Here is a 24686-nt window from a genome sequence, read left to right as displayed (position 1 = left end):
CAGGTGTGAAGCTTGCTTCTCTTATTCGGCAGTCAGGGCTGCCACCAAGAGAAGGCAGGATGGTGGCAGACCCTCCTTAAACAGTAATTAAATCTCTGTCTGTGCGTGTGTTACTACAGAGACTCCACTGTGTATCCAATACCACCTGTGTAACAACAAATAGCTCTGCTAAGTTCAAAACTGCTGTTGATAATCAAGCACCACTAAACACAATGACAGGGCTTCCACAGCCAAAGAACTATATTCTCCACGTGCAGCTGAAACGGGGAAGAGTCACTTCCCAGGCAGGGCCGACAAAGCCTCCTGCGAGACCTTCACTGAGCAGCTCACGATCAGAGTGTTTCTGCTGCAACCCAACCACAAAAAATTACAGAAAGGGTGGGAAAGAACTACCCTTGTGAAATTTCACATCACTTCCCTGCATCCCCACCAAGTTGCTTAGTTTTCCTCTCGGCCATGTGCCTGAGCCAAGCACAAGGACAGGGATTCACTGAGAGTGCACGGTACTCAAATCGCTGTAGCACTGTTTCTCTTTGGTGGTCCTAAAGCGAGATGAAACATCTTTAACTTGGCAGTCATCTATCCCTTTGATCAACTTGCTTTATGATTGCTCCTGCCCATGAATGATTTTATAGAACTGCTCCAAGGAAACACAGGACTAGAACAGAGACGACTGAACTTCTGCAGCACTTTTCCTACTGAGCTTCATAACGAGACAAGTGAGGAAGTATGGCTCAGGCTGCAGCTATCATTCCCATTTTGACCAGTAGGTGCTTTCTTCAGGCCATGTAAATATAGTTTTCATAGTTAGATAAAGTTGATAGACAAGCAGCTATGAGGAGATACAAAGAGCAAACACTTTTCTCTAGATAACTTAATCAGTATCTGGTAACTGAAGGGATGTTTTTAGTCCTTCAGACTGAAAGCTGAAGTACAGAATAGCTAGCTCTGGGGAATCTCTGCAAATGGAGGTGAAAAGTACCAGTATGAAGCATTCAAACTCCACCCATGTCCACAGTATGAGCTTGGCTACTTGCTTGTTCTTCTCCAATTCTTCAGGCATTCAGTGTAATCTCAAGCACTGCAGTGAATCCCAGAAAGTCATTTTAACAGACAGAAAATTTCCTGGCTGGAAGCATCATCACCAGCTGACAACAGAGCATTTTCCTAACCATTTGCAACCAGAATGTCCAGTACAGTGCAAAGTACATTGAGTATTTGCCTCTTCTTTGCTCATAAAACTAAATTTAATTGTATTCTTGTTTTGTCTCTTCTTTGCTTATAAAACTAAGTTTAATTATATTCTTCTGTTGTTGGAAAGTCTAAAGTTCAGTTTTTCATATCAAGACACTCACTTGCTCTAAAGAGAAGACAAAGTTCTTGGTTGCATAGTGAAAAGTTTATTTAAGGAGAATAAGTTCCAATATACTATTACAAATCAGCCACAACACATCAAATATAAACAGTACAAACCAAGCATAGAAGGAATGCAAGAACGCTATAAATACAATCTTCATATGTGCCCTTCAGCAAGAGGTTCAGTGCCACATTTTGTTAAAATATCCTCTCCTCCATTTAAAACTCATATCTTGGGAGGACATGAAAATCAAACAGTTGGCGCTGAGAACTCAATTTTGAAATCACAGGACATCAAAAATATTCACATCACATACATGAGGACTGACAGACAACCATCACAGTTCACAAGAATATAGGTCTGGAAAAGGTATGACCAGCTACAAGATGCTCCCCATTGAAAGACTATGCTAGCAGCTTGGAGCAGTGAGTTGAGAGCAGACTGCCTCCCTCTGAGGAAAGCAGATAGTCACAAGGGCATCCTGGAGCTTACAGGGAGACCACCTCCTGCTATTTATAATTTCCAAATGCAGCTCCTAAACGTCAAGGTCATTACTTGGCAAAGCCGCCTTAGCTCTGAGCTCAATGGTTGGCATCCACCTTCTTGCCCAAGGGACTTGACTCACCAGTCCAGATGGGCATAAACCAGATAACCCTCACTGATGGATCACAAAATTCCTCCTCTCTCCCTGCCTGATAAAGGGTAAATTTTTTGTGATGGAGCTTCTGAGAAAGTAACATGTAAAACCAGAACGGAATGCAGAACAGCCAAGGGGAGTCAGAGCCACCATCCACCCAGCCTGATGTTGTGTCTTCAGCTGCAACAGCACCAGTGTTTCAGAATAAGTTGCCAGAGACTCTTTGGAGGCAAACATGGAATAACCCCACAGAAAATTCTCCTTCTAGCAAGATGTATTTGAACTCTGCAGTTTTATGTACCTTCTAAAACTTTATTTAGTTGGTATTTACTGCAAATCAACTTATTTAGATAAATTACTTAGCACTTTGACTCCTGCTAAACTCCTGGCTTCTTTAACGGTCTAATTAGCCAATGTATTTAACACTTATCAGTTCCTAGTTTTTCATTCTACCAATTGTACCAATTGAGATGTTCTGCTACATCTACATGTCATTGTCACATCCAATATTTTCCCAGATAGGAAAAAAAGAGAAAGTCTTTTCTTTCACACTCGTACATGAAAAAAAATGTTGTTGCTTTGGTCTCTTATCCAGCCTCAATACATATAAGCACACACCACTCACAACGCTGGATTCAGACACTCTTTTTAGAGAAAATGATGAATGGCCACAAGGAATGCTCTTCTATCTAGCATTCCTCTGGTCCTCAGGTTTAGCATCAGCATATCGAAAGGAGTAGTCCTCTGGTCTTCCTTGGTATCTGACAGCAGCATATGATTTTAAAAGGCAAAGATCTTATGGCGCCAGGAAACTCAAACACCGTTCTACTACTCGTCTTACAGCAACAAGGCGGTCTAGTGAACAGCTTAAATCTCCAGGATCACCCTGTAGGGAGTCTCCTTGCCTGACCTTAGGAAGTGCCTCCCCTCTACCCAAACGGGCAGAGAAACAAGGAGAAGAAATCCCTTGGATTAATGACATCTATGGCTCTTATTCCAGACATGCTCCTTCTTTCTAAGGCACCTTGTGATAAATCCGCTGTAGAGTGGCTTTAGTAGGGGTAGTGAGACAAGAAGGAAGGATATAAGTAGTGGGGATAAAAGTAAACTCATTTAAAGATTCATTCTCTACCCTAATTCCCCACAAGAATAAGTCTTTCAGCAACTACATGTGACGAGGTTCACTTCTAACCCACCTCCCCAGGTCCAGCACCACGATAACTGGCCCACTGCAGGCCATAGATGAAGGTTACATGCACACACAGTTACAATAAGACAAGTGCACAGGGTAGAGCCAAAAAGAAAGGTGTGTGGCTGTCATTTAGACTCAGTTGCATAGTAACTTGACTTTCTTCTTAGCACCTGAAGTCAGACAACTAAGCTCTTACGCATTTTCATCTTACCTGTTCAGGTAAACAGCTCATTACCAATAATCTACGTAACTGTTAAATGGGTCCCAAGCATTAATTTGCAACTCACCCATGTCTGACACCAATAACCTTTCACAAGAAACGATATTACAGGCCTCCACAGAGTTTGTAAGTAAATTAAATCAGTACAAGTGGTCCCTGATTTAAGCAATTTTAACTCTCTGTCCTCAGTAAAACACATACATTTTAAACTCCTGCTGCTACATTACACCTAAAGGGAAGAAAAGAGAAAACAGAGTGCTTATGACCTTCTTTGACATTAAAAAAAGCTCAACAGATTGTTACCATTTTTATAAACAATTTTATACAAGCTAATTTTTATACAAGTCCTGCACTACAGGACTGTCATATCTCTGGCTGAACATGTAAATCTTATTTCTAAATCTAAATTATATTCAGGACAAAACAGAAAACAATTTTGTGCCTTCATAAAAGCAAACCCAAAATGCAAAAGAAGCTTCTCCCTTGATTTAGCTTTTTGAATTTCTAGACACAATTTACAGGGAGAAGAAACACATTTTAAGAACTTATCCAAGGTCTTCCTTCCACAAAAACAAAGGATTTTTCCTTTCTCAAGGATTAATTTCCCTCTCTGAAGTGCAACTGCCTTTTTAATTCATTTTTCTTTCTAGACCCAAGGTCTAGTTCCAAAGGTCTCCAATTAAAATAATAAGGGTTTCCATCACTGCCTCAGCCAGACAGCAGGACTGGATACAAATCCAGGGGATACACCAAACTGAAAAAAAAAGATGCATGAGAAGTAAGATTAATTCTTTGAACGGGAATGGCTGCTGTTAATCACTAGCCACACAGCCAAGCTATTGGATTTATCAGAAAAAGAATAAAGACTATATATGCTTCCAAAGAGAAGTTGTCACTTGGATAATGAATGCTATCTGAATACCTGAGAAACAACACACTCATATAATGTGGAAATTAAAAAAATAAACAAAAAGAGGAATTATCCTGTCCAATTGGGAAGCTCCTGTTTCCTGCAGATGAAATATTCTGTGCCTAAAACTATCTTGTGTTCCTAAGAGATACCAGATACTTCTGGGAAGCAGTGAAATAACACACACCAAACACTTCCAGTTCCACTGCAGCAGGCCTATCTATGAGCACAGTGCATTTGCAGATCGGGCACCATGCTGATTGGGGTGACATACCATATTCAATGCTGCTGTTGGGCTTAGGTCAACGAGACTAGGACATGGTCACAGTTCCAAACAAGTGACCAGAGCCTTATTAAAGGTTGGTCAACACTTCAGAAAGCTAGAACCGAGCAATAGGATTACCATCTACAGTGCAACTTTTCTTAACTAAAGCCACTAACTAATGGCTTGAAAACTGGCACATACTATTTACGTGTCAGTGAGTGATCAAAATTGGTTGTGAGGCAGGCCTTATTAACTTCTTACAACATGACAAAATGTATTTCAAACCTTAATATAAGCAACAGTCAGAAGGGGAAGTAACTACGAGTTAGCAACAGGCAGGGAGGCCACCCTATAAGGGAAACAGGTTTTTTAGTGGAGATAACCCACTAGCCTGCAATAAGCTGTGCAACTGAGGATCAACAATTGTGGAATATCTAATATATGTACAGGTCAGAGTTCCCTTCGTCATAAATAAATCCTAATTAGGAAGTGGAGTGGGTGCCAGACAGTGCATCATACATTAACCAGCAAGTGCACACAGGGTTCTCCGGATCTCACAGCAAAGGACCAAAGGCAGTCATTGCATGGGGCAGTGCTGACATTGTGGTCAGACTGAAGGGTCTTTTCTACCTTCTTCTGTTTAGTGTCTAGGAACTTGATAGACAAAGGATGAAAAAAAATAAGGAGCACACCTTACCCAAGTTGCTCAGGGATGATTCAAGTGCTGTACAAAGGCCACACGATAGTCCTTCATCTCCTCCAAGAGAGGCTAAAGGAAGGAGTAGTTCTCTCCAAGCTGCTAAATGAAAGAGCATCTTACTCTGACAGATACCAGGCCCTACCATTCTGTCTCCCTGCAAGGTTGTCCTGTGGTTGCCCCTGCTTGAATAAGGCAGCATTACAGTTCCCCTGCTGCCCAGGTGCATGCTCGCTCTCTCTCTTTTGAGAATGGTGGCTGTTTTCTCCCCATCTCAGGGCCCAAAGCAGCAACAACTCTGCTGCCTACCTGCTCACCCAGAAAGCCACTGTGCTCCAACCAGTGTTCTTTGCATTTCCACTCCTCCTACTCCCAGCTTGGGCTGCTCTGCTGTAGACTGACTGCTCACTCTCTCACCTTTTTGACCTACTATGTGCTCTGGGGCAGTGAATAAGTAAGCAGAGATAGTTAAAAGGAGAGCTTGAATATGGAGCAAATTGCACAGCATTACAATATAGCCTTAATAGGAAATATGCGGCCCTCCTATAAGAGTGAAATCTTTGGCTTTAACTACCCCAAAATCATTTCGTCCATCATCCCCTCTCAATAGAAGGAATGGACCAAGTAGAGGTGCGTTACCTGGAGGATTTAAAAATAAAACTCAGAACTCTACTAAAATCACCATGCAAACAGCCATTTTGTGTCTCTGCAAAGAGGTATCAAAATGTAAATACAGCAGTATTCTTAGAAAACAGAATGATTTCAAGTTAAAAGTATTAAAATAAACAAGTTACAGATAAACATGATTTAAAATTCATCTCTGAAGGATTAACTTAATCCTTGTTCAACTCTGCCAGTACTTGAGCAGAAGGTGATCGCTAATGCCATCACTAGCCACCAAAACATGCCAAGGAACTTCATCCTTTACCATGTGGTCAGGGTTAGCAACAGCCCTGTTGATTCTGGTTCACAGAAAGGATTGGTTAAATCCCACACCTTTCAAGTTTCTGAGCAGAGATGTTCTTTTCTAACAATACCTTTGCAACAGCAATAGCAGCTGACATGCTACACTTCTCTGGGGAGCCTTTTCCTTGCTACATATGGTATTATCTAGCTGGCAGCAATACCAGTGAACCAACATGCTGCTTCTAAGAAACATTTCCTATATATTTAATGGTTGTACTCCAACCTTTTTGTATTTGTTCAGCACAGCAGTAAGTAATTTCTTCTGCTTCATATCTGGATTACAGAAAAAACTTTTGGTGGCCACTGAAGTTTTAATCATCTACATATCCCTACAATGAACAGGTATAACATCCAATTCTTAATCTGCAGGAAAACTTTCTTACGCACTTTTAGGTGCACACCCTCCCCCCACCCCGTGTTCAAACACATGCCATGACTGCCATGCCACTGCAGCATGGGCTGCCGCTGGCCAGCTGCACCCCCACCCACACAAGTGAAGGAAGCATTGGCTGCTGGTGACATGTAGTGGTGGTAGGTGATGAGATTATCAGTGGCTAGGTGACAAGCCAGCTGTGCTTTTGGCTCACTGCAGCCAAGAGCTGCCCTCTAGTGATGCAGATGCAGCAGGAGACTTGGAAGTTATTCACAGAATAGTAACAGACCAAGAATATTTTCACTTCATTTCATACCAGCGCAACAGATCAAAACCACGACCATCTGAACCTGGCCTCTGGGCATTTACCAGCTGTGACATGAAGGCCCAGCCCAATGCCTGCACAGAGCAGACACCCTGAAGTTTTACAGAAATAGCAGCTGCCTGTGGAACTACCTTTCTGCACTGGGACAGCAGTGAAGGAGGGTGTGGGGAGAAACCAGTTAGTGTCTGAAGAGGAGCCGGCAGAATTGTGCCTTGGTTCTGTCACGCAGCAGTGCCCATCAGGCGGTACCAGGGCTGGGTGGCAGCCTGCTACATTCATCATTGCCTGCCTGCCATCCCTGCCCCTTCCCATTTCTTCAGCTAGTGTAATAAACATGAAAGAACAGAGTCTTATTGCGGAGGAGAGAGTATGAGTTATCAAATTTCAGCAGGTAGATGCCTTCGCCTGGGTACTCATGGCTGCCTGCCTGCACCTCACGATGGCTGTTCCTCCGATATACCGGCATGATCTCTCCGTAGCGGTTCCGCAGGTAGCTTTTGGCGCCCCTTTCCACATCACCAACAGGGGCAAGTCCTGAATAGGAGAGAGGAGACAAGTAGGCCAGAGCCAGTCAAGCCACTAGGTAGTCCAGAAAAAGATCAACAAGACCAGAATGCAGCAGAGGCATGCAGATATATGGAAGGCTAACTATGATAGCATTACCCATAGCATCTGCTCTGACCTTTCTGCAAATCATACCCACAAAGTCCAGCTTTCCTTATCATGACAAAGGACGTGCCGAGAACCAGTTCTCTTGGGAATACTGATGGACAGTATCTACTTGCCTGCCAGCCTGGTCTCCTCTCCCTGGACTTACCTTTTAGACACCTCACTGCTTTTATACACACAACAGTGGTCCAGTGATACAGACTTGAAGCAAAAGAAAGACGGGAAAGCTCTTACCTAAAACCTCGCTCTGTTTACGTTCTCAATTCAATTCTCCAAGAGGATTCCTCATACAGGAACCTACCCCTCTTTGGAGAGCCTGCAAAATTGATTTCAGACACCAACCTCCCAGCTACACTGGTCACATATACACTGAAGTCATAGAACAGGCAACATCACTGTGTGTTTCACAAGTACAAAGACACAGGTAGCAATCCTCTCGAATGCAGTCAGCAGGAGCTACTGATGTACTGTGGGGAAAAAACCCAGCAAAAAAAAAAAAACCAATACCAAAACCCAGAAACAAAACCTTTTTGCTCCTACTCACCACCAGAAATTTTTCAGTCTGAGAGGCTAAAAAAAACCCAGTCAAGTTAAAATTTGAGACCCTAATCTTTTTATCACCTAGAAGTTGAACAAGTGAATTCTGATTTTATTTTTCAATGTGTTCAATTTAAGAATGCTCTTGGAGAAGGACAGCCTTTGACATACACGCTGAATCAGGAAGGACTAAATGCTTTCTCGTCACAGCCTAACCAAGAACCCAAAAGGCTGCAGAGATAACAAGTGGGCTGAGTAAACAAAATAGATGGAAATTACAGCATATGACAGACACTCTCAGCAGCATGGCAACAAGCGCCACAAATTAACCCTTATGAGCTTTGCACTAACCTTCGATTTCCTCCTCCTCCTCTTCATCCTCCTCATCACTGGATTCGCTGACCTGAACAGTAATGGCAGTGCTAGTAACTGTGGTCCAGTCAAAATAGACTCCAAACCCAATGTCGTAGTCATCTGTAGCAAACTCCCAGCAAATGCATTTCCCATCAGGATGGGTTGGCACGCGGACTGTCACCACCTCGCCTCGTTTCACCACCATCTGGCAATTCTTCTCCTTTCCCATCTTGGCTTTGAATTCCTTTGTCTTCTCAGTGGTCCACATGGTGGGTGGAGCCAGAGGGGGAGGCTGAGCTGAGACAAGGGAAAAGATCATGGGCTCACCTGACTTTTCACTACTGACAAGCTGTTATCTGAAAACCGTAAAGCTATTTCTGATAAGGCTTTTGCATTCTGGAGCCTGCTCCCAGAAGCCTTGGATGTGAAGTTTTCCCACGCACTAGCCAGTTTCCAGCAGGAATTAGCAGTGCCTCCAGGACAGCCTCTGCTCTTCTCTAGCCAGGGCAGGTACTTAAAAAGTGGCTCCAACAAGTGGTTTCCTTTCAGGACTCACCTTTCCTCTGCTCCCCGAGGAGGTCTGCAGTCTCCAGCTCTGCTGAAAGGATATCCACAGCACCAGTGTGATCTGACTGAATCATGACTATATCCCCTGCTCCTTGAGGTACGTGGTAGTTGGTTATCCGAACAACAGCTTCCTGCACAAGGCACATAAGAAACATTGTCACAAAGACCATGCTGGTAAGAAAGTTCCCAGCTGGATTTAAAACAACTCATTAGTAATTCACACATCTTTCTGAAGCCAAGCCAGACCCTGCAGAAGCTTCTATTAGTTAAAAAGAACTGGCTGGCTCCAAGACACCTCTCTGCATTATCTCCCCCACAGCACCAAAGTCATGAACTTTGAAGTCAAATGCTGCCTTAGTCTCACAAATTACACACCCCTTGGCCTTCCCAGGAGTCCCTGGGCAGGCACATCTTTGCATCTGCCTCAGAGTTGTCACCTCTTAATAAAGCAACAGCCTTACAGATTTAGCTGACTACTCTTGGAAAGAATTCCCAAGACACAATCTCTCTAGGGAGAGCCTTTCAGCTCTGTGTGCATCTAGACTACAGCCACAATCAAACTGTCAGTTGCTGCATCCTAGTTAAAAGTCCATCTGTTTCACTAGGGCCAGTCTCCTCTCCTCATATATGCAAATTCACAGCTCCTGAGCTGGGTGCCACTTGCACAGGTTTTCCCAACTGTATCTGTAATGCAAACCAATTGGCTGCTCACCAAAAGAAACAAAAGACAGTAGAGTCACTTTCAGTTCCCTCGTCCATAAATCTGCAAGAAGGGAATTCCCAGAAGCCCCAAACAAGAGGCAGAAGGTGAGAATAACCTTGAAGTCTGAGCAAGCCAAAAACTGCAAGGAAGCGAGGACTAGCCGAAGACATAAGAGGGATTTTGCAAATCAGACTGATAACATTTACCTCCCGCTAACGTAATAACTGAATCTATGGTAATACTACATTTGTCTTAACCCTTAAAGCCTCAGTCCCATAGCTATAAGCACAGCAGTAGGATGGAAGAACTATTGCTGCACCTCTCTCCTTGCTTTCAGGCATAAGAAACACCCACCTACCTCTTTGAGGGACGGGATTTGGTCAGGCAGCTTCTCTTCCAATTCAGCCACTTCCTGGTCCTCCAAAGTGCCAGCTTCTTCCTTTGAATCCTCTGTTGTGCCCACACTCACAAGCGACCCAATCTGTGACCTTTTAGAGGAATGGAGCACTACAGTTCAGCACTTCCACCCAGGCTACAGCCAGCAGAGGAATCACTCTGCTCTGGAATTTGAATTCAAATGGACTGAAGGGAACAAGCTTCTGTGGTCAGCACCTGCCAGCTGCACAAAGAGCCTTTTGCACCCCAGTCCTACCCTCATCTTCATGTGACTATCTTCCATATAAGTCAGAGGGAGCAACTTCAGTGAGATACTCCGTATTCACTGCACTCACCCCACAGCATGCTAGCTCACCAACACTGTACTAAGTGCAGAGATCAGTAGCAACTTTTCTGCTCAAGAAAGGACAAGTTCTTTTATGCCAGCTGCTACATGACATCTGCATATTCCATCAGAGGTCAACTGGATCAGCGAAAGGATTCAGAACAGTTTTGACAGCCATCCTGAAAATGCCCTCTATTTAAGTGGCCCGTTTTGCCTTTCCTATCAGTAATCCCAGGAGATACAGGGAGCACCCAGGTGTCCTTCTGCCATATTCAAACACGCTGCACAGACAAGCAAGCCATAACACATGCAACGGCAGCACAATAACAGCAAAGAGGTCCAAGTACTGCACTGTGACAAGAGGAGATGGAAATGTTAGAACAAAAAGAAAGGTACGTAGCAGGAAAAGAATGTGCAAGAAAGGAAACACATCTTTGGCATTCATTCTCTGTTGAGGGTTTTCTTCTAAATTATATTAAAAAAATGCTGCATATTGTCTATAGCTGGAAAGAGTTATCCCAAATGAACTCAGATGGATGCTGGAAGAGTCTCCTCTGTCATACTCTCAGATACTGTGTGAAACTTCCATGAGAAGCAACCTAGTCTTTAATAAGAATAGAAACAGTTGCCCTTTTGAAAAGCAAAGACTTTTCACAGAACTATAAAACCAATGTCAGCTGCATTGGTCTAAAGGATCAGAAACATGAGAACACAGCAGTAATGGAAAATATGTACATTTCCTCAAATGTCTCCTTTCAGTAAAGAGAAATATTCTCATTAGCAAGGGAGCAGACTATCAGCATAGTGTGGAATAGTTTAAAAAAATAATTTAAAACAAACCCCATTCACAGCTCAACTCAGACACATGCCTTGCTGCATCCATAGAGAAGACTAGAACAGGGCAAAAGTGGCTTTTGTTTCCAAATCTTTATTCCTATGGGGGTACAGATCTTATCCAGAAATAAAGCCATTTCTTACTTAAATTCTTGCAACAGTGCAATTTCCTTTCCTAGAAATGGCATGATAAACCAGAAGGTCTGTAAGAACAACTCAAATGAGCTGAATACCAGAATACACAAAATAGCAGCAGATGGAGAATATAAGAAAAGAAGGGACACTTGGAGAGAACAATTTTTTAAAGGAAGGACTCTCATAGTGATCCATAACAATTTCTTTAGCAGCCAAGGACAAATTTGGACTTCTACACCATCGTTTTCCAGCCCATTTGCTTTTTAGCTTAGCAGTTGCATGATCACACCTAGAAGGGCTATTTGGTTACTTGCTACCATAGGTGTACACATCTCCTCAAAAGGCTCTCCATCAACATAGGAGCTAACAGCTTGGCAACTTTTTCCTCCAGACACCACTGAAGCCCAAGAGTCTCTCTGAAAAATTAGGAAGAGCTACACAAGCTTTAGAAGCAGATTTACAAAGACAGAGTTCAGCTGATTCCTCCTCACACAACCCTTTTGGACCACACCCATCCCTTTCAAAGGGGATCTAATTTAAGACAAATTTATCAGGTAACATCCACAAGTATCCAGCATCTACTTTGGCCATTTTTCTCACAGTCTATATTAATCTCTTCAAAGAAAACTGGAGGACATAATAAAGAGATGGAAGAACACATGTTTGGAGTCGAGAAGGCTGGTATAGATGTCATTAGCACCAAGCCAAGATGGCATCAAACTGCTGTTTTAGTAAGTAGGGTGGTTTGTTGGGGTTTTTTTGCTGGATTTTTTTTTTCCCCCTGTTTTTCAGTGAGGTTGTGGTTTATCTACTGTCTGATGTAATTAACTCACACGTTTCTGAAATTGTATTCTGTGTAACAAATGTATGATGGCAAATGAAACTCCACCGCATACGGTATTAGCGCTTGTAACCAATGCAATGACTTGGCCACAAGCACCACATGCCCAACAGATAATAAGCCAAACATCTGATAACAGGGTTGATCAGCAGCATTAACGAAGGAGTGACACAGAACACAAAGGGTGGAGAAAAAGCCAAAACATTGTCAAGAAAACAGTAAAAGGTGTTTTCTTGCTCAGCCTCCACCAGAATTATGGACAGTGGGAATGCTTAATTGTTAAAGTATCCTCCAGACAGGATAGAGAAAATTTCCTGCTGAGAGTTTATTAGCTCTTACAATGGCCTGCAATACCTTGCAGGGTTCCTTCCAAGCTGAATGATTCTGTGATTTGAATAGCTGAGCCATGAACTACACTCCATCATTTCATAAGCTTTAAAATAAGCTTAAGCCTGTAAGAACAGTCCCTCTTACACTGATTCCAGTATATACTGTCCCAAAGCAGACAATTCAGTCTCCAGTCCCTTGTCTTCACCTGCACAGAATCAGCTGCCATACCAGAGGTCACAGGGGTGAAAGACTGTCATGCATGTGGGCCACAATACACAAAAAGATTTTCCTACCTGCTCTGTGAAGTACTGGACTCCAACGAATCAACCGGCTGACCTGCAGGCTCTGCCTTTTGGGCTGACTCTTCATTTTCTAACAACAAACAGAATATACAGAGAGAAGGTGAAATAAATTTCAGTCTTTAGAATACACAGATAGTAGGAAAAACTACCGCCAGCACTCAAACGCTGACAAGGTCACATGGCTGTGGAACGAAGACCTGTGCCAACCAGTTTTTCATGTTATGAGCTAAATCTAGCACCTTGCAGAACAAAGATTTTTAATGGTCTCAACCCTAGGAAAGGAAGAATGAAAGCTCCATGCATGTTTTTAGTGCAGAACCACTCTCAGAAGCAGGGTTTGTTCAGGAACCACCAATCCTAGCTTTAGAAGGACAGAACAAGGCCAAATTTCATCATGTAAAACTGGGCTGACAAAGCCCTGGAAAAAGCAATCACGCAGCGGTTCCCGCAGGGCACTGATGAGATGGAAATTCCTAGGTCACTGCTAAAAGGTCTACCTTATTATAAAGATGGCTCCTGGTCTCCCCCGAGTCTCCTGAACTCTGGGAAAGCTCTGTCCCCACACGACTGCGGTACGCGCTCCACAGCCCCGCTGTCTGATCACGCTAAGGCAGCAAACTGGGCACGGGCAAGCTCCAGCTTTTGCAGCTCTCTGGCGATAAGCCTTACAGCCGCTGGCCATTTCGCAGAGTCAGTTCGGAGCTGGGAGGGCGCCTCCAGCCCACGGGCACACAGCGCCGGGCCCCCAGCCACGGCAGAGCCCGCACGGCGGGGGTAGTCCAGCTCCGGGCTAGACGGGGCCTCCTTCACCGGGGAGACCACGCCGTCCCTCACCCCCCTCCACTCCGGGCTAGACGGGGCCTCCTTCACCCGGGAGAGCACGCCGTCCCTCACCCCCCTCCACCGACCCTCGCTCTCCCCGCTGCAGGGAGGCGGCGCCGGGAACTGTTGCTGGAGTTGCAGGCGCTGCAGGTGAGCCGAGCCGAGCCGAGCCGAGCCGAGCGCCCCGGGGCGCAGCGGCGGCGGGGTCCTCCCTGAGGGCAGAGCCGGCTGCGGAAGGGCTCGCCCGGGCGCCACAGCCCGACCCCTTCCCCCCAGCAGCCAACCCACCCGCCAGAGCAAACGTTCGCCCAGCTCTAATTCCCGATGCTGCTCTCCGCGAGGGGTGCCGTATTTTTCACCGAAGCAAGCCTCCCCCCTGGAAATAAGGCTTCTCCGGGAGAAACGAGGAAACCCACCACGGGAAGGAAACTCACGGCATTCTCCCCGGCCGTAAGGCCAACGCTAAAATACGCGCCGCCGGCAGCCCCTGAGGCGCCGCCCGCCCCGCCGCCGGGGACGGGGTGGGGGGGGTAGGGGGGCTCTTCAGGGACCCCGGCCGGGCTGCCGGCGCTCGCCGCCGCCGGGAGGGAAGCGCGCAGGCGGGGAGCCGCTCCCACGACCCGCCGCGGCCAGCCCGGCTGCCCCCTCCCCTGCCGAGCCCGTACCTGAGGGGACGCGGGGCGCGGGGCCGCTGCGGCCGCCCGGCGCCCCGGCGGCCGGGGGCTCGAAGCGGGAGCCGGCGGCGGCGGCCAGCACGTCCGACATGGGTAGGGCTGAGCGGGCGGCCGAGGCGCGCGGAGCCGGAGGCGACAGCCCCGCCGCGGCGGAAAGAGCCGAGCCGAGCGGAGCCGAAGCGCTGCGGCCGCCGCCGGCGGAAACACCCGAGCGGGGGGGGGGGGGGGGCAGCAGGAGCCGAGCGGGTGCGCGTGAGCCAGGCAGAAGGGAGAGGGTGGTGCCTCGGTGCTCTTCCCTCAGTCTGCCCCCTCGACAACGCAGCCAAGCAAAAACTAGTTCCGCAGAGCCGCCAGGCGCGGGAGGCAGGCGGCTTTGTAGGCCGACAGGGTGGAGGGGGTGGCGGAAGGGAGACGGGGTGCGCCTCCAGGAAGCGGCGGTTGCTATGGGAACGTGGGCCCGGAAGGACGCGTTACCGCGGCGGCCTGGGGACGGCACCGATGGAGCCGAGCCCGGGGCAGGCCGAGTGGCCGCAGCCCGAGCCCGACGGCGCGGGGGGGCCGCGGTCCGCCTGCCCCTTCCTGGCCTGGAGCGCCGCGGAGGTGGCCGAGTGGGTGGTGCAGCTCGGCCTCCCCCAGTACGAGGTGCGGGGCTCCCGGCCCGGGCGGGAAGCACACGCCCTCACCGCCACCTGAGCCGGCGGCCCTGAACTCTGCGTGTGTGAGCGCTGAGGGCGGGGGAGGCGGTCATGGCCGAGGGCGACCCGCTGCCCGCGGCCCACCCGCCCTTCCCTCCGCTTCCAGGAGTGCTTCAGGACCAACGGCATCACCGGCCGCCGCCTCATCCTCGTGAACTGCTCCAGCCTGCCCGCCATGGGTGTCACGGACTTCGGCCACATGCAGGTGCGGCCGGCTGCGGGTCCCGGAGCTCCCTCCTCAGCCCCTCGGAGCCCACTCAGCTCTCTGACCCTTTCTGCTTGCAAGCAAGCTAGGCTATAGCCTGTCCCCCCAGGCAGATTGCTTATTCGGAGTGAGCCTGAAACTGGACGACCCAATTTGTTCAGCCAAACAGCTACATTTCTCGAGTCTTTTCAGGTATAAATCCTTAGCCGGCTGGAGATAGCAGGCTTCCCTTCTGGGACACCGTAAGTGCATCAGAAGTGCTTAGCCTTTCTTTAAGCCTGTGTTGCTCCTCTCCCCCCATGAAATTGCTTAGCAAGATGCATGCGCCTTCGTAAGTATCCCTCAGAATTTCTTTTCAGTAGTTTTCCATTTACTGATTTGTAGAATTTCTAAAAATCTAGTCAAATTTAAACTGCAGTAATTGAGCCACTGATCTCAAGCAGCAGAAGGGCAACTCATTTTTACTTCCTTGTTTTACACTTTGCTGAACACAAACAGCTGTCTCTTCCTCATTTTGTAAACATGTAATTGTCTGGTCATTTTTCTTTAAACCTACATCTTTTCTTTAACAAACAGTGATAGTTAAGATAACTAGACAGAAGTTTGGGGCTACAGTCTGGCCTTCCAAAGCATCCTGGAAGTTCAGAAAATAAGCAAGTTGACTTAAATTTCATTACCCTCCTTGCCCTCCCTAATAGAAACCATAGAGGGACTCGGGGCTGCATTTACAGAGCCAAATCATTTGTTTCGCATCATAATTTAAAGTTGCTTTCCCCAGAGGACACAAGGTAGAAGTTCAAATAACCAGGAAAAGAGAAAAATCTTTATGCTCCAACGACTAGGGTATGAACACTGTTTGTTTTATTCTAGAGCACCAAAAAGCAATTTCATCACAGTCCTGTTTGGCTGCACCATCTTAACTGTTTGTTTGAAATGAAATATGCCACCAAAAACATTGACTAGTGCCATAACTTTGCCTGTTGGTTGGAGGAGAAGGCATCAAATTACAATGCTTCGTTTTTCAGACAGCAGCCTTTCAAGAGTATTTCTAGGACAAGCAGATACAGCCTTTATAGTCATTTGCACTTATCAAAGATGGCAAGAATTTTCTAGGCTTTGTAAGCCTCATCCTCACATTGGAATATAGGGATTATGTATGGTGGTGGTTTAACTGCTGAGAAACAGTAAGCCACAGGTTAGAGGTATCAACTGTAACCCATTCTTCCTCCTGTAGAAACTGAAATTCCTTGGAGCTTGGATAAGGCAATAGCCAGCACACTGCAGCAAGCTTGGAAATGAGACTGTCTCTGTAATGTTTTCCAAAGCTTGCAAGCGAATTGGAAACATCTCACAGATTTCAGTGGAACCTAGATGTTCTTGAAGATCATGCCCTATCCTGCCAGTTATTTGTGTTCTAGAGAACTTTATTTTGATAGAGTCCAAGCATGCAGAGCTCTGAGTAGGATGTGGCCCTCTGGGTCTTTTAGGAAGTGTGTACTAGAGCAGGTTTCAGAGCAAAGTTAAGGCCATAATCCTGGGCACATCAGCTTCCCAACAAGAAATATCAATGAAAGGCTGTGAACAGTTAAAACCGAGATAGTTACTATAGAAATAAATGTGATAGCATCAGCTCAGTGAGATAGAAACTTTTTGCAATTTAAAGGAAATGGCAGTTTGGTAGAGAACTACACAGTGAATTATGTGGAAGCTACGCAGCATGAACAAGTGAAGTTGCTGCTGGTTTTAATCCCACTGTACTGATATTTTAAATACCAAACCCACTGAAGGTACTCATCCGGTGGTTTTCTGGATATCACACAAAGTAGGGTACTGCTCTTCAGAGTCAAGCCAAAGTTGGAGGAAGTGTTTGAGCAAATGCTGTGGAAGATCAGTAAAACCTTGTGGATTGTATTTCAAAGCTTCAGTCAAATCAGAAAGTTACATTCTCAGAAGTGACTTCGGAAATAATGGCAAGGCTCTGTTCACAACAGTTCCAAGTCCAGCTGGCTCAGACAGCCAGTCACCCATCATTTTCTTAATGAGCAATATGGCTTATTGGTTTAGTAGTTTTTACACCTCTTCTGTGTATAGACTTTGTTGTTGACAATATAACTTAGCAAGCAGCAATGTTTTTGCATTAGGCAGAACAGACTCCAGCTCATTCACCCATAACTTGTTTGTTCTGCAAGTGCAAAGAGGAAAGCAGAGCTATTTGTGCCAGTAAGAGACCGGATGTGATGCCATCCCCCACAGTAAATCTGGAGAATGTGCAGTCTGCTCTGCTTTTACAATGTCGCATGGCGCTCATGTGTTCAGATCCCTCTCAAGTTGCAACTTCAAGCATGAAACAGTTCTGAAATTCAGAAATTCAGTTCTTTTTCCTGCTGCTCTGACACAGAATGAATGTTATTAGCTGTTGCCCTGTGAAATGAGAATTTCTGGTATTTTGTCTTGTATTTCAGGAGATTTCACGACACGTGCGAGAGTTGCTGGGGATTGAGGAGCCACTGTTCAACAGATCCATTGCCCTCCCCTACAGAGACAACATGGGTCTCTTCCTGGAGCAAAAATCCCGATCAGGAAAGAAAGCAGATGCCCTCACTTTTTCACAGTTTATCCAAGAAGCAGGACTGGAGGCCTATACTACAGTTCCTCCTTTGCAACGAGCCCAGACTGGGGTAGAAGCAGATGCTCTCCCCATATTGCAGGGCAGCCAGAGGCAGGATTAGAGACTCGCACTGCACTTTGTAAGAAGACCAGCAGGGACAGCAGAATATACCCTTATTACCTTGCAATTTGTCCAAGGAGGTACAGTTCCACCTTCTCCCAAATATAGAAAAGGCCATTGCAGCTCGTAGCCATTTGATGACAGCAAACACATCCCCACATTGGCGCTTTTCTGCAATCCTTTGTTTGCTTCCAGGAACTAAATGAAGCAGAAGCTATAAATCAGACTGTACCACTGTCTTTGACTTCTGCTTCACAGTTGATTAAAAAGACCAACAAACAATCATAGACATATTTTAATTACCAGTGATTGATAACAACTTCCCTGCAGCTCACGTGAATAGATTTCTCCCAGGCTTTAGTGTCTGCAGACTGGGCTCACTGTAAAGCCCAGACGTAAGATAAATGGCATATACAATAACTGCTATACAGGTTTGGTGCCAGCTGCTGTCAGCAATCATAATTAAGCGAGGGGCCTAGCTACAACATGCACAACTAATCCCTGGCCTCACCACAGAAATTATTTCCTGAGAGGCAAAACCAAGCAGTGGTTTATCATAGTAAACAGTACTGAAAGACAGGATAGATGATGGCCAGAAGTATAAGAGAATACTGCAAGCTGAACTAGAGAATTTAGGAAATAAAAAAATGCTTTGTTCTGGGTGGATTTGGACAGAATACCCAATTATCTCCTTTTTCCTTGAAAGAAGTACCATATGATTGGTGGTGGTGGGGTGCATTGTTGCCAGCAAGGAAGTATCAATAAGTGCTGATTTAAGCCTGGCTCAACAGAAAGAGCTCCTGACTAAATCATTACTATTTTGCCTGGCAGCAATGGCTTCCTCAAGATCCCCCATGGAAAAATTAAAAAACAAACAAACAAAACTGGGCCCAAGCCTGTTTAGTTATTTACGCCAAAGCTGTAGCCACTACAAAACAACTGTAACTTGGTTTTGTAATTCAGTTTTCTATTGAAACTGCAACAGAAATGCAGTGAAATTGAAGCAGTTTGTAGGCCAAGATGACTATGTAATAAGCAAATTCAGACCAAAATAAAGCAAGACTCAGGCAGCCAGGGAGAAGCAAGTTTGCTGAGCAGTCTAGAGAGTGAAACATGTAGAAGCAAATGTGTACATAGAGTTATTGGCTGGAATATTTTAAGGAGTCCAAGGGCAAACAGGGCTGGTTCTTGCACCTCTCAGTCCCGTGAGGGGGCTGGGATGAGACCTCAGCAAAGCATTCTGCCATGGGCTTCATTATACTTTATGAGGATTTAGAATCATGGTCAGCAGTTTCCTCTGGAATTTCTGAGAAAATGTCAGTAGCGGCTTGGAGAATGGAGGCTTGTTATCCAACATCACACCAGGCTCCACTACAGCTGAAGTAAGAGATGTCTTGGTGCTGATCAGCCCACATTGCTTTGTAGGCCAGTCCCCAAAGGGTGCCTGCTATAGTAGAACAAGATGGCGCTGGACAAGCTCACTCTTTTCTAGCAGCTGGGTAAAGGGAGGCTCTCTCAGTTGTGCAGCTGTCAGGTCAAAGCAGGGGAAGGTTCTGGAGTGGAAACGTTTGTGGGCCATAACAGTCTGAAGCAGCCTGCTAATAATTTAACAAATAAAGGTTTCCTTCAGTGTGTGACTACAAGTCCCTTTCTTGGGTCTTTGAGAAACAATCAGACTCAGAAACTTGAATCTAAAGTGTTCCAGGAATTACTCTGCCATGTGGGGCAAAACTGAGCCCAATGGCTCTAGAACAATCCTGCACAAGCAGGACTCCTTTCCCTCAAGCAGTGTTTCCCCTGGCTTAACATCCTTAGTAGTCTTGTCCACAAACTACCGTAAGTTTATTACCCCGAAGAACTGTCCTCTCCAGATACTCCCATAGGAATTTTTTTTTCTGCATCCAATGCTCCAGTCCTGATCAGTGGCTTCATACAACCCTGATAAGTAGCCAAACAGGAACCAGGGACAAAATAACTCAGGGATGATAGTCCAGGTCTTTTATTGCTAATACATCATCTAAGGCAATCTTCCCTGGCAGGTTTGTGGTCCTAAGGGCAACACAGAGTTCAGCACCTTCCAACCCAACAAGACAGCCCATGCTTCAGCTGTGGGATGAGGCAAGTTTCAGAGCAAAGAGGAAGCCTGGACAAGCAGTACCTCAGCATTCAACCCTTTACTTACCCCTCTTGAGTCCTTGAAGAGGCAAAGCCTTTGCTGGCAAAACTCTTGCACATAAACTGTGGGCAGGAAGTTTTCTGCTCTGCACAGATGGGGCAGCGTTCAGGAACACAGAGGTCACTGAGTAATTTCAGTGCCTTCTGGTGAGGCAGGCTCTGCTGCGTGCTGCTGTTCAGGGCTGCACAGAAAATGGCCACCAGCCATTCAGCATTGACTCTTATTTTCCCTGCAGGACAAACAAAATCAAATGTCAATTACCAGTGTGCACACAGGTGTGAAGGGATATTCTCATCTCCCACTCCTGTGAAGAATTGCATTGGCAATCAATCAGAGCTGGTTTATCTGAAACCTCTGATCTAGGATCATTTTAGGTAAAGGATGCTGAAATTAATAGTAACAAGTCTAGTGTAGCTTGTATTTCCTGTAGCTCATTCTCATCAAGTAAACAGGAGTCCTTTACAGGCTGCGTATAAAGTCCTATAACCATTCAGCCATCATGGCACGATAAGCACTGTAGCTGCTTTAAGAGCATTCAGCAATGCAAGAATTAGAAGTGCGTGCAGAAGCGTATAATGAAATTGCGATGGACAGAGGTAGCAGCCGGCAATAGGAACAGCATGTCCATGGAAACAGAAGTTGTGCCTGAGGGAAGAGAAAAAGATTTTGGACCATGTTCTGGCTCAGAGTGTATCTCAGATCCTGCTCACTGATTTAGCCTCAGAGGTACTATTGTTTCATGAAGGGAAGCGGTAGCTGTTTAGAAATTGGTGGCAGGTACATGGAAAGCGGTGCTCCTGAAAGAAAGGGTGACCCCCCCGGGGCGCTGATCAGAGAAACTGGTGAAGGAGACACATACTGCCTCATTTTGCCCATCCGCTTCTCGTGCATAACTACCCCCTTCCACGCATGCTATTTCCACTCCAGCTCCAGCTGTACATTGCCAGGATTTCTCTAGGAGGGATTTCACAAAATTAACTAACAAAATTACTGCCGGCCCAGACCCAGCCTTGAACCATACAGGCAGGGGAACCACCGAGCGCAACTCCTCAGAAGGACTGCTGCCACGGTTAAGGAAGAAGAGAGCTTTTCCCTCGGGAACGGCAGGGGCTCGCAGCGCCGCTGGGACCGTCCCGTCCCCTTCGCCCCCCGCCCCCAGAGAGGCTCCTGGCCCGCGGCCTCACGGTGGCACTGTCGCAAAGGAGTTGCTTCTACCCGAGAGCGGAGGCAGCCGAAACGAGCGTACCGGGAGAGGGAGAGGGTGCTCCCGCAGAGCCCGGGCTGCGCTGCGGCGGAGCAGGTGCCTGGAGCCGGCGGTGGGACGCACGGCACGGGTGGGGTCGTGGGGTTTGAAGGTTCTGCGGCGAGGGAAAGCCGGAGGAAGCAGCAGGGAATATCCCACCGCACCGTCCGTGGCTGAATTGACAGTTGCTGGGATTCATCCCATTAAAGTTTCTTATAACGACTCCTTTCCAACAGCCGTCTTAACCAGCTAGAAAGGTTCTTCCGATCTGATGGAACCTCATTGCCTTGCGTTAAAGTTAATCCATGGGCCTTAACACTGCCAATGGAGAGATGGGCAGACTAGGATTGTTAATTTTGCCATGTAGTGGTCTGTTAAAAAAAAAAAAAAAAAGGTGTGGATGTGCATAAAAGTCATCCCTTGCACTTTCTCCCCCAGTGCACATAGGTCATACCACAACTGCAGCGGCACAGGAACATGTTGAAGTCCAGGTCCCTCCCCACTGCAGGCAGATTCCCTCAAGCAAGGTCTCTCCTATCTTTTCCTCTCCTCTCCCCTCTCCAGCTGGATCCCCACTACTTGTCTGCCTGCCCTCCCTCAGCCCTGCAATAAACAGCCAGCATCACCCAGGTTTAGCTGATGGGGGAGAAACTAGGTTTAGCTGGAAAGGAGGAAGCAGTTAGCCTTTGCAGGATCAGCAAACCTTTTACTAGTGAACAGCCTCGCCCATAGCATGGAGAGCAGCCTCACGTTTGGCCCCTCACTGGTCACCTCAGCAGGTGGCCAGGACTGGCCTGACCACAGGGGCTGGGCACCCCCAGGAGTCAGGAGCAGGAGGTACAGGTCGTACCCCTGCACTCGGAGCCCTCCCGAGAGCTACGGCAGCAGTTTAAAGTGAAATACTGAGTTTGCTTTTTCAACTGTGGAGACTGAAGGCGGCTTCTCTGCACCTTGTTTCCTGCGCTGTCTCACAACAGGTTATCCTGCAGCGATAATCTGAGGCCCTGGCAGGAGCGGGGTTTCAATGCCAGCATTGTGTTTGATCTGGACCTCCCTTGACTCCTTTTGATCATATTTTCAGGTTTATATCCATAAAGTCTACAACTTCCTCTAGACAAACAGAAAGCTGAAACCCTAAAGTGTTCCCGTGACTCCAGCAGTTGGGGACTTGGGGAAGTGACAAACCGTGACAAAGTTTGCAATGGCATTTCACAATAAAATTGTGAGAGGCAATAAGAGCTGTTCTTCTGCACAGCTCCGGCTCGGCCAGAGCACACGCGCGCTGCACTTGCCCTGTGATGTCCCAAACGATGGCAGCCCGGCCAGGGTCTGAAATGACGTGGTCCATTTTACCTGAGGAGACGGACAGTGGTGATGAGGCTGTACGCAATGCAGTGTTTCTGGATGGCAGGCCAAACGACGGAGCAGAGGGATGGCACATGTGACAGGAGGCAACAGAGGAACGCGACATCCACCCAGGCCACCAGCTGAGTGTTGTCATAAAAGCAAGCGAGCCCCTGCTTCTGCAGGTCTGCTGCAATAAGCAAGGAGAAAGGGACTCAAGAGCCCACAGAACCAGCACAGGTGACCGAACAGCACCTCTGGGCACTGGCAGTGTGGTTACTTGTGCTCTGCCACATGCAGGTGAAACACAAACCACTGCTGCCAGGCTGGGACTGCTGGCTGCCTGCCCAAAGTAGCATGGAGGGACTTAGGCTGCTGCCCATCACCACTCCTACACATGGTAAAGGGCAGCAGCAGACTGACAGGGAGCAGGCAGCCGCTTTGCCAGGAATAAATATGCAGAGACCTCAGCTGCTTCAGCTGCCTGGACCCAGTTCGCGCAGGCTGATTTAAAGCCTTTAGCTGAAACAGCCGAGCCTTGGGATCTGGCTAGTTTTCAAGATCTATAAAAAGCCATTTAATAATCCCTGCTTCCTCTCTGCCCTGAGACGATTAGAAGAGGATTTGATTGTTCCAAGCATCTCCCTGGAGGACCATTCTCCCCACTTGTCTTGTTTTATGTAAGAGTTTACGGGGCAGTTGACAGTTTGTATGCACACAGTTCCTGTAATGCTGCAGGCTGATCCCCTCTCCTGGCTGGATGTTCAGAGCCCAGTGAGAAGCTTGTCTGCTACAACTGACCCTGCAGCCATGAAACAAGGAGGGGGACGTCTCTGTTTCAGCACTGCCGCTCATCTGGGGAGATGTGTTCTCTATTGGGTGAATATTTAACAACTTGGAGTCTCAGTCACCGACCAGGCTCTTGGCAAATGATAAGGAGAATTTTGAAGAGCCACGAAAATGGGGGGGACTAAACTAAAATGGTTCTTTAACTAGCCAGCATTCAAAGAACAGAGTTAATATCTCTACCAATGCTCAGATAGCACTGGTAAAAAAAAGGCAAACTAAATTAATGTTTGGTGGACAGTGGGTTTCCAACCCAATAAAGATCTTTTCTACAACAGCATCCTCTGCTTGCCAATAAAAAACCTGGAGTTTCCATGCCTTCCATATTTTTGGCAGAAAAACATTATTTAGTGAGTTCTGCCTGAAATGCTATGAAAAAAGTGCAGTTAAAAAGCCCACATAAGTGCAGTCCCACTTCCAGTCATAGGCTGGGGAGCACTTACACAGGCTCTCAGGGCACCTGGTGGAAACATGGATACTGGGTGCACAGAGTCCAGCTCAGCATCAGGAATGCTTGGGCTGGCTGCTTCCCAAGGTGGCCCCTGCCAATAATCCCAACCTTTGGGCCATGGCTGTCCCCCAAGGAAGCTGGCAAACCCTTCTCAGTCCTGCTGTGCCAGGGGAAGCAGAGAAGCCCAGCACCACCCACGGTTTCCCCAGACTACATGTGGTCCTACACTTCCAGGAAGGGTCCCCTGCTACATGTCCAGATAGCACATCCCAACCCTACTCCTTGCATCCAGCCCAACTCACACCCCTGCTTTCCAATGGGATTGCCAGAGAGGCAGAAGCTGATAGCTGCAGCCTGGTATGCACAGCATCTGTGGGGCTTGGGGCTAGACCCCAGGGAGCATGGTGTCCCCATCCCAAAACACACCACCCATGCTGAGGCTAACTGAGCACTAACTGTAAAGCAGCTCAGCAGTTGAGAGCTGATACCTGGCAGATACTTCAAGGCCTCACCTTCTGCTGCTTCATCAGCTTGAGAGGACTCGAAAGGCTCTGTAATGTCCCACAT

The 24686-nt window shown here is 47.0% G+C and overlaps 4 protein-coding genes across 5 annotated transcripts in view; 1 reads left to right on the top strand and 3 right to left on the bottom strand.

The window, feature by feature from the left end:
* LOC104314679 (uncharacterized) overlaps positions 1–3477 on the bottom strand; it is a 12827-nt gene extending 9350 nt beyond the window's left edge. Inside the window, exon 1 of the mRNA XM_069784722.1 lies at positions 3474–3477. Coding sequence (XP_069640823.1) covers positions 3474–3477 — 4 coding nt within the window. The remainder of the gene's footprint in view (positions 1–3473) is intronic.
* Positions 1378–14563, bottom strand: TMED8 (transmembrane p24 trafficking protein family member 8). Of its 2 annotated transcripts, none has more exons than XM_069783776.1 (6): positions 14423–14563; positions 12927–13005; positions 10131–10260; positions 9059–9200; positions 8500–8799; positions 1378–7476 (listed from the first exon to the last, which is right to left on the bottom strand). In XM_069783776.1, the coding sequence occupies exons 1-6, from the start codon at positions 14520–14522 to the stop codon at positions 7259–7261; spliced, it is 969 nt and encodes a 322-aa protein (XP_069639877.1). In that variant the 5' UTR covers positions 14523–14563; the 3' UTR covers positions 1378–7258. The 2 variants fall into 2 exon arrangements, with proteins under 2 accessions (XP_069639877.1, XP_069639878.1); XM_069783777.1 differs by lacking the exon at positions 14423–14563 and adding an exon at positions 13175–13624.
* On the top strand, positions 14531–19702 carry SAMD15 (sterile alpha motif domain containing 15). The gene is made up of 3 exons (XM_069783778.1): positions 14531–15073; positions 15233–15331; positions 17794–19702. The coding sequence occupies exons 1-3, from the start codon at positions 14930–14932 to the stop codon at positions 18058–18060; spliced, it is 510 nt and encodes a 169-aa protein (XP_069639879.1). The 5' UTR covers positions 14531–14929; the 3' UTR covers positions 18061–19702.
* On the bottom strand, positions 19322–24686 carry NOXRED1 (NADP dependent oxidoreductase domain containing 1). Its single transcript, XM_069784721.1, is given in 8 exon segments — positions 19322–19407; positions 19410–19612; positions 20242–20465; positions 21482–21593; positions 22832–23012; positions 24112–24148; positions 24150–24279; positions 24619–24686. Coding segments are annotated over 8 exon segments (1041 nt in total).

The sequence above is a fragment of the Haliaeetus albicilla genome, chromosome 5, assembly GCF_947461875.1.
Source record: "Haliaeetus albicilla chromosome 5, bHalAlb1.1, whole genome shotgun sequence".
NCBI classification, from domain to species: Eukaryota; Metazoa; Chordata; class Aves; order Accipitriformes; family Accipitridae; genus Haliaeetus; species Haliaeetus albicilla.
This window is presented reverse-complemented; position numbering and strand designations above follow the sequence as displayed.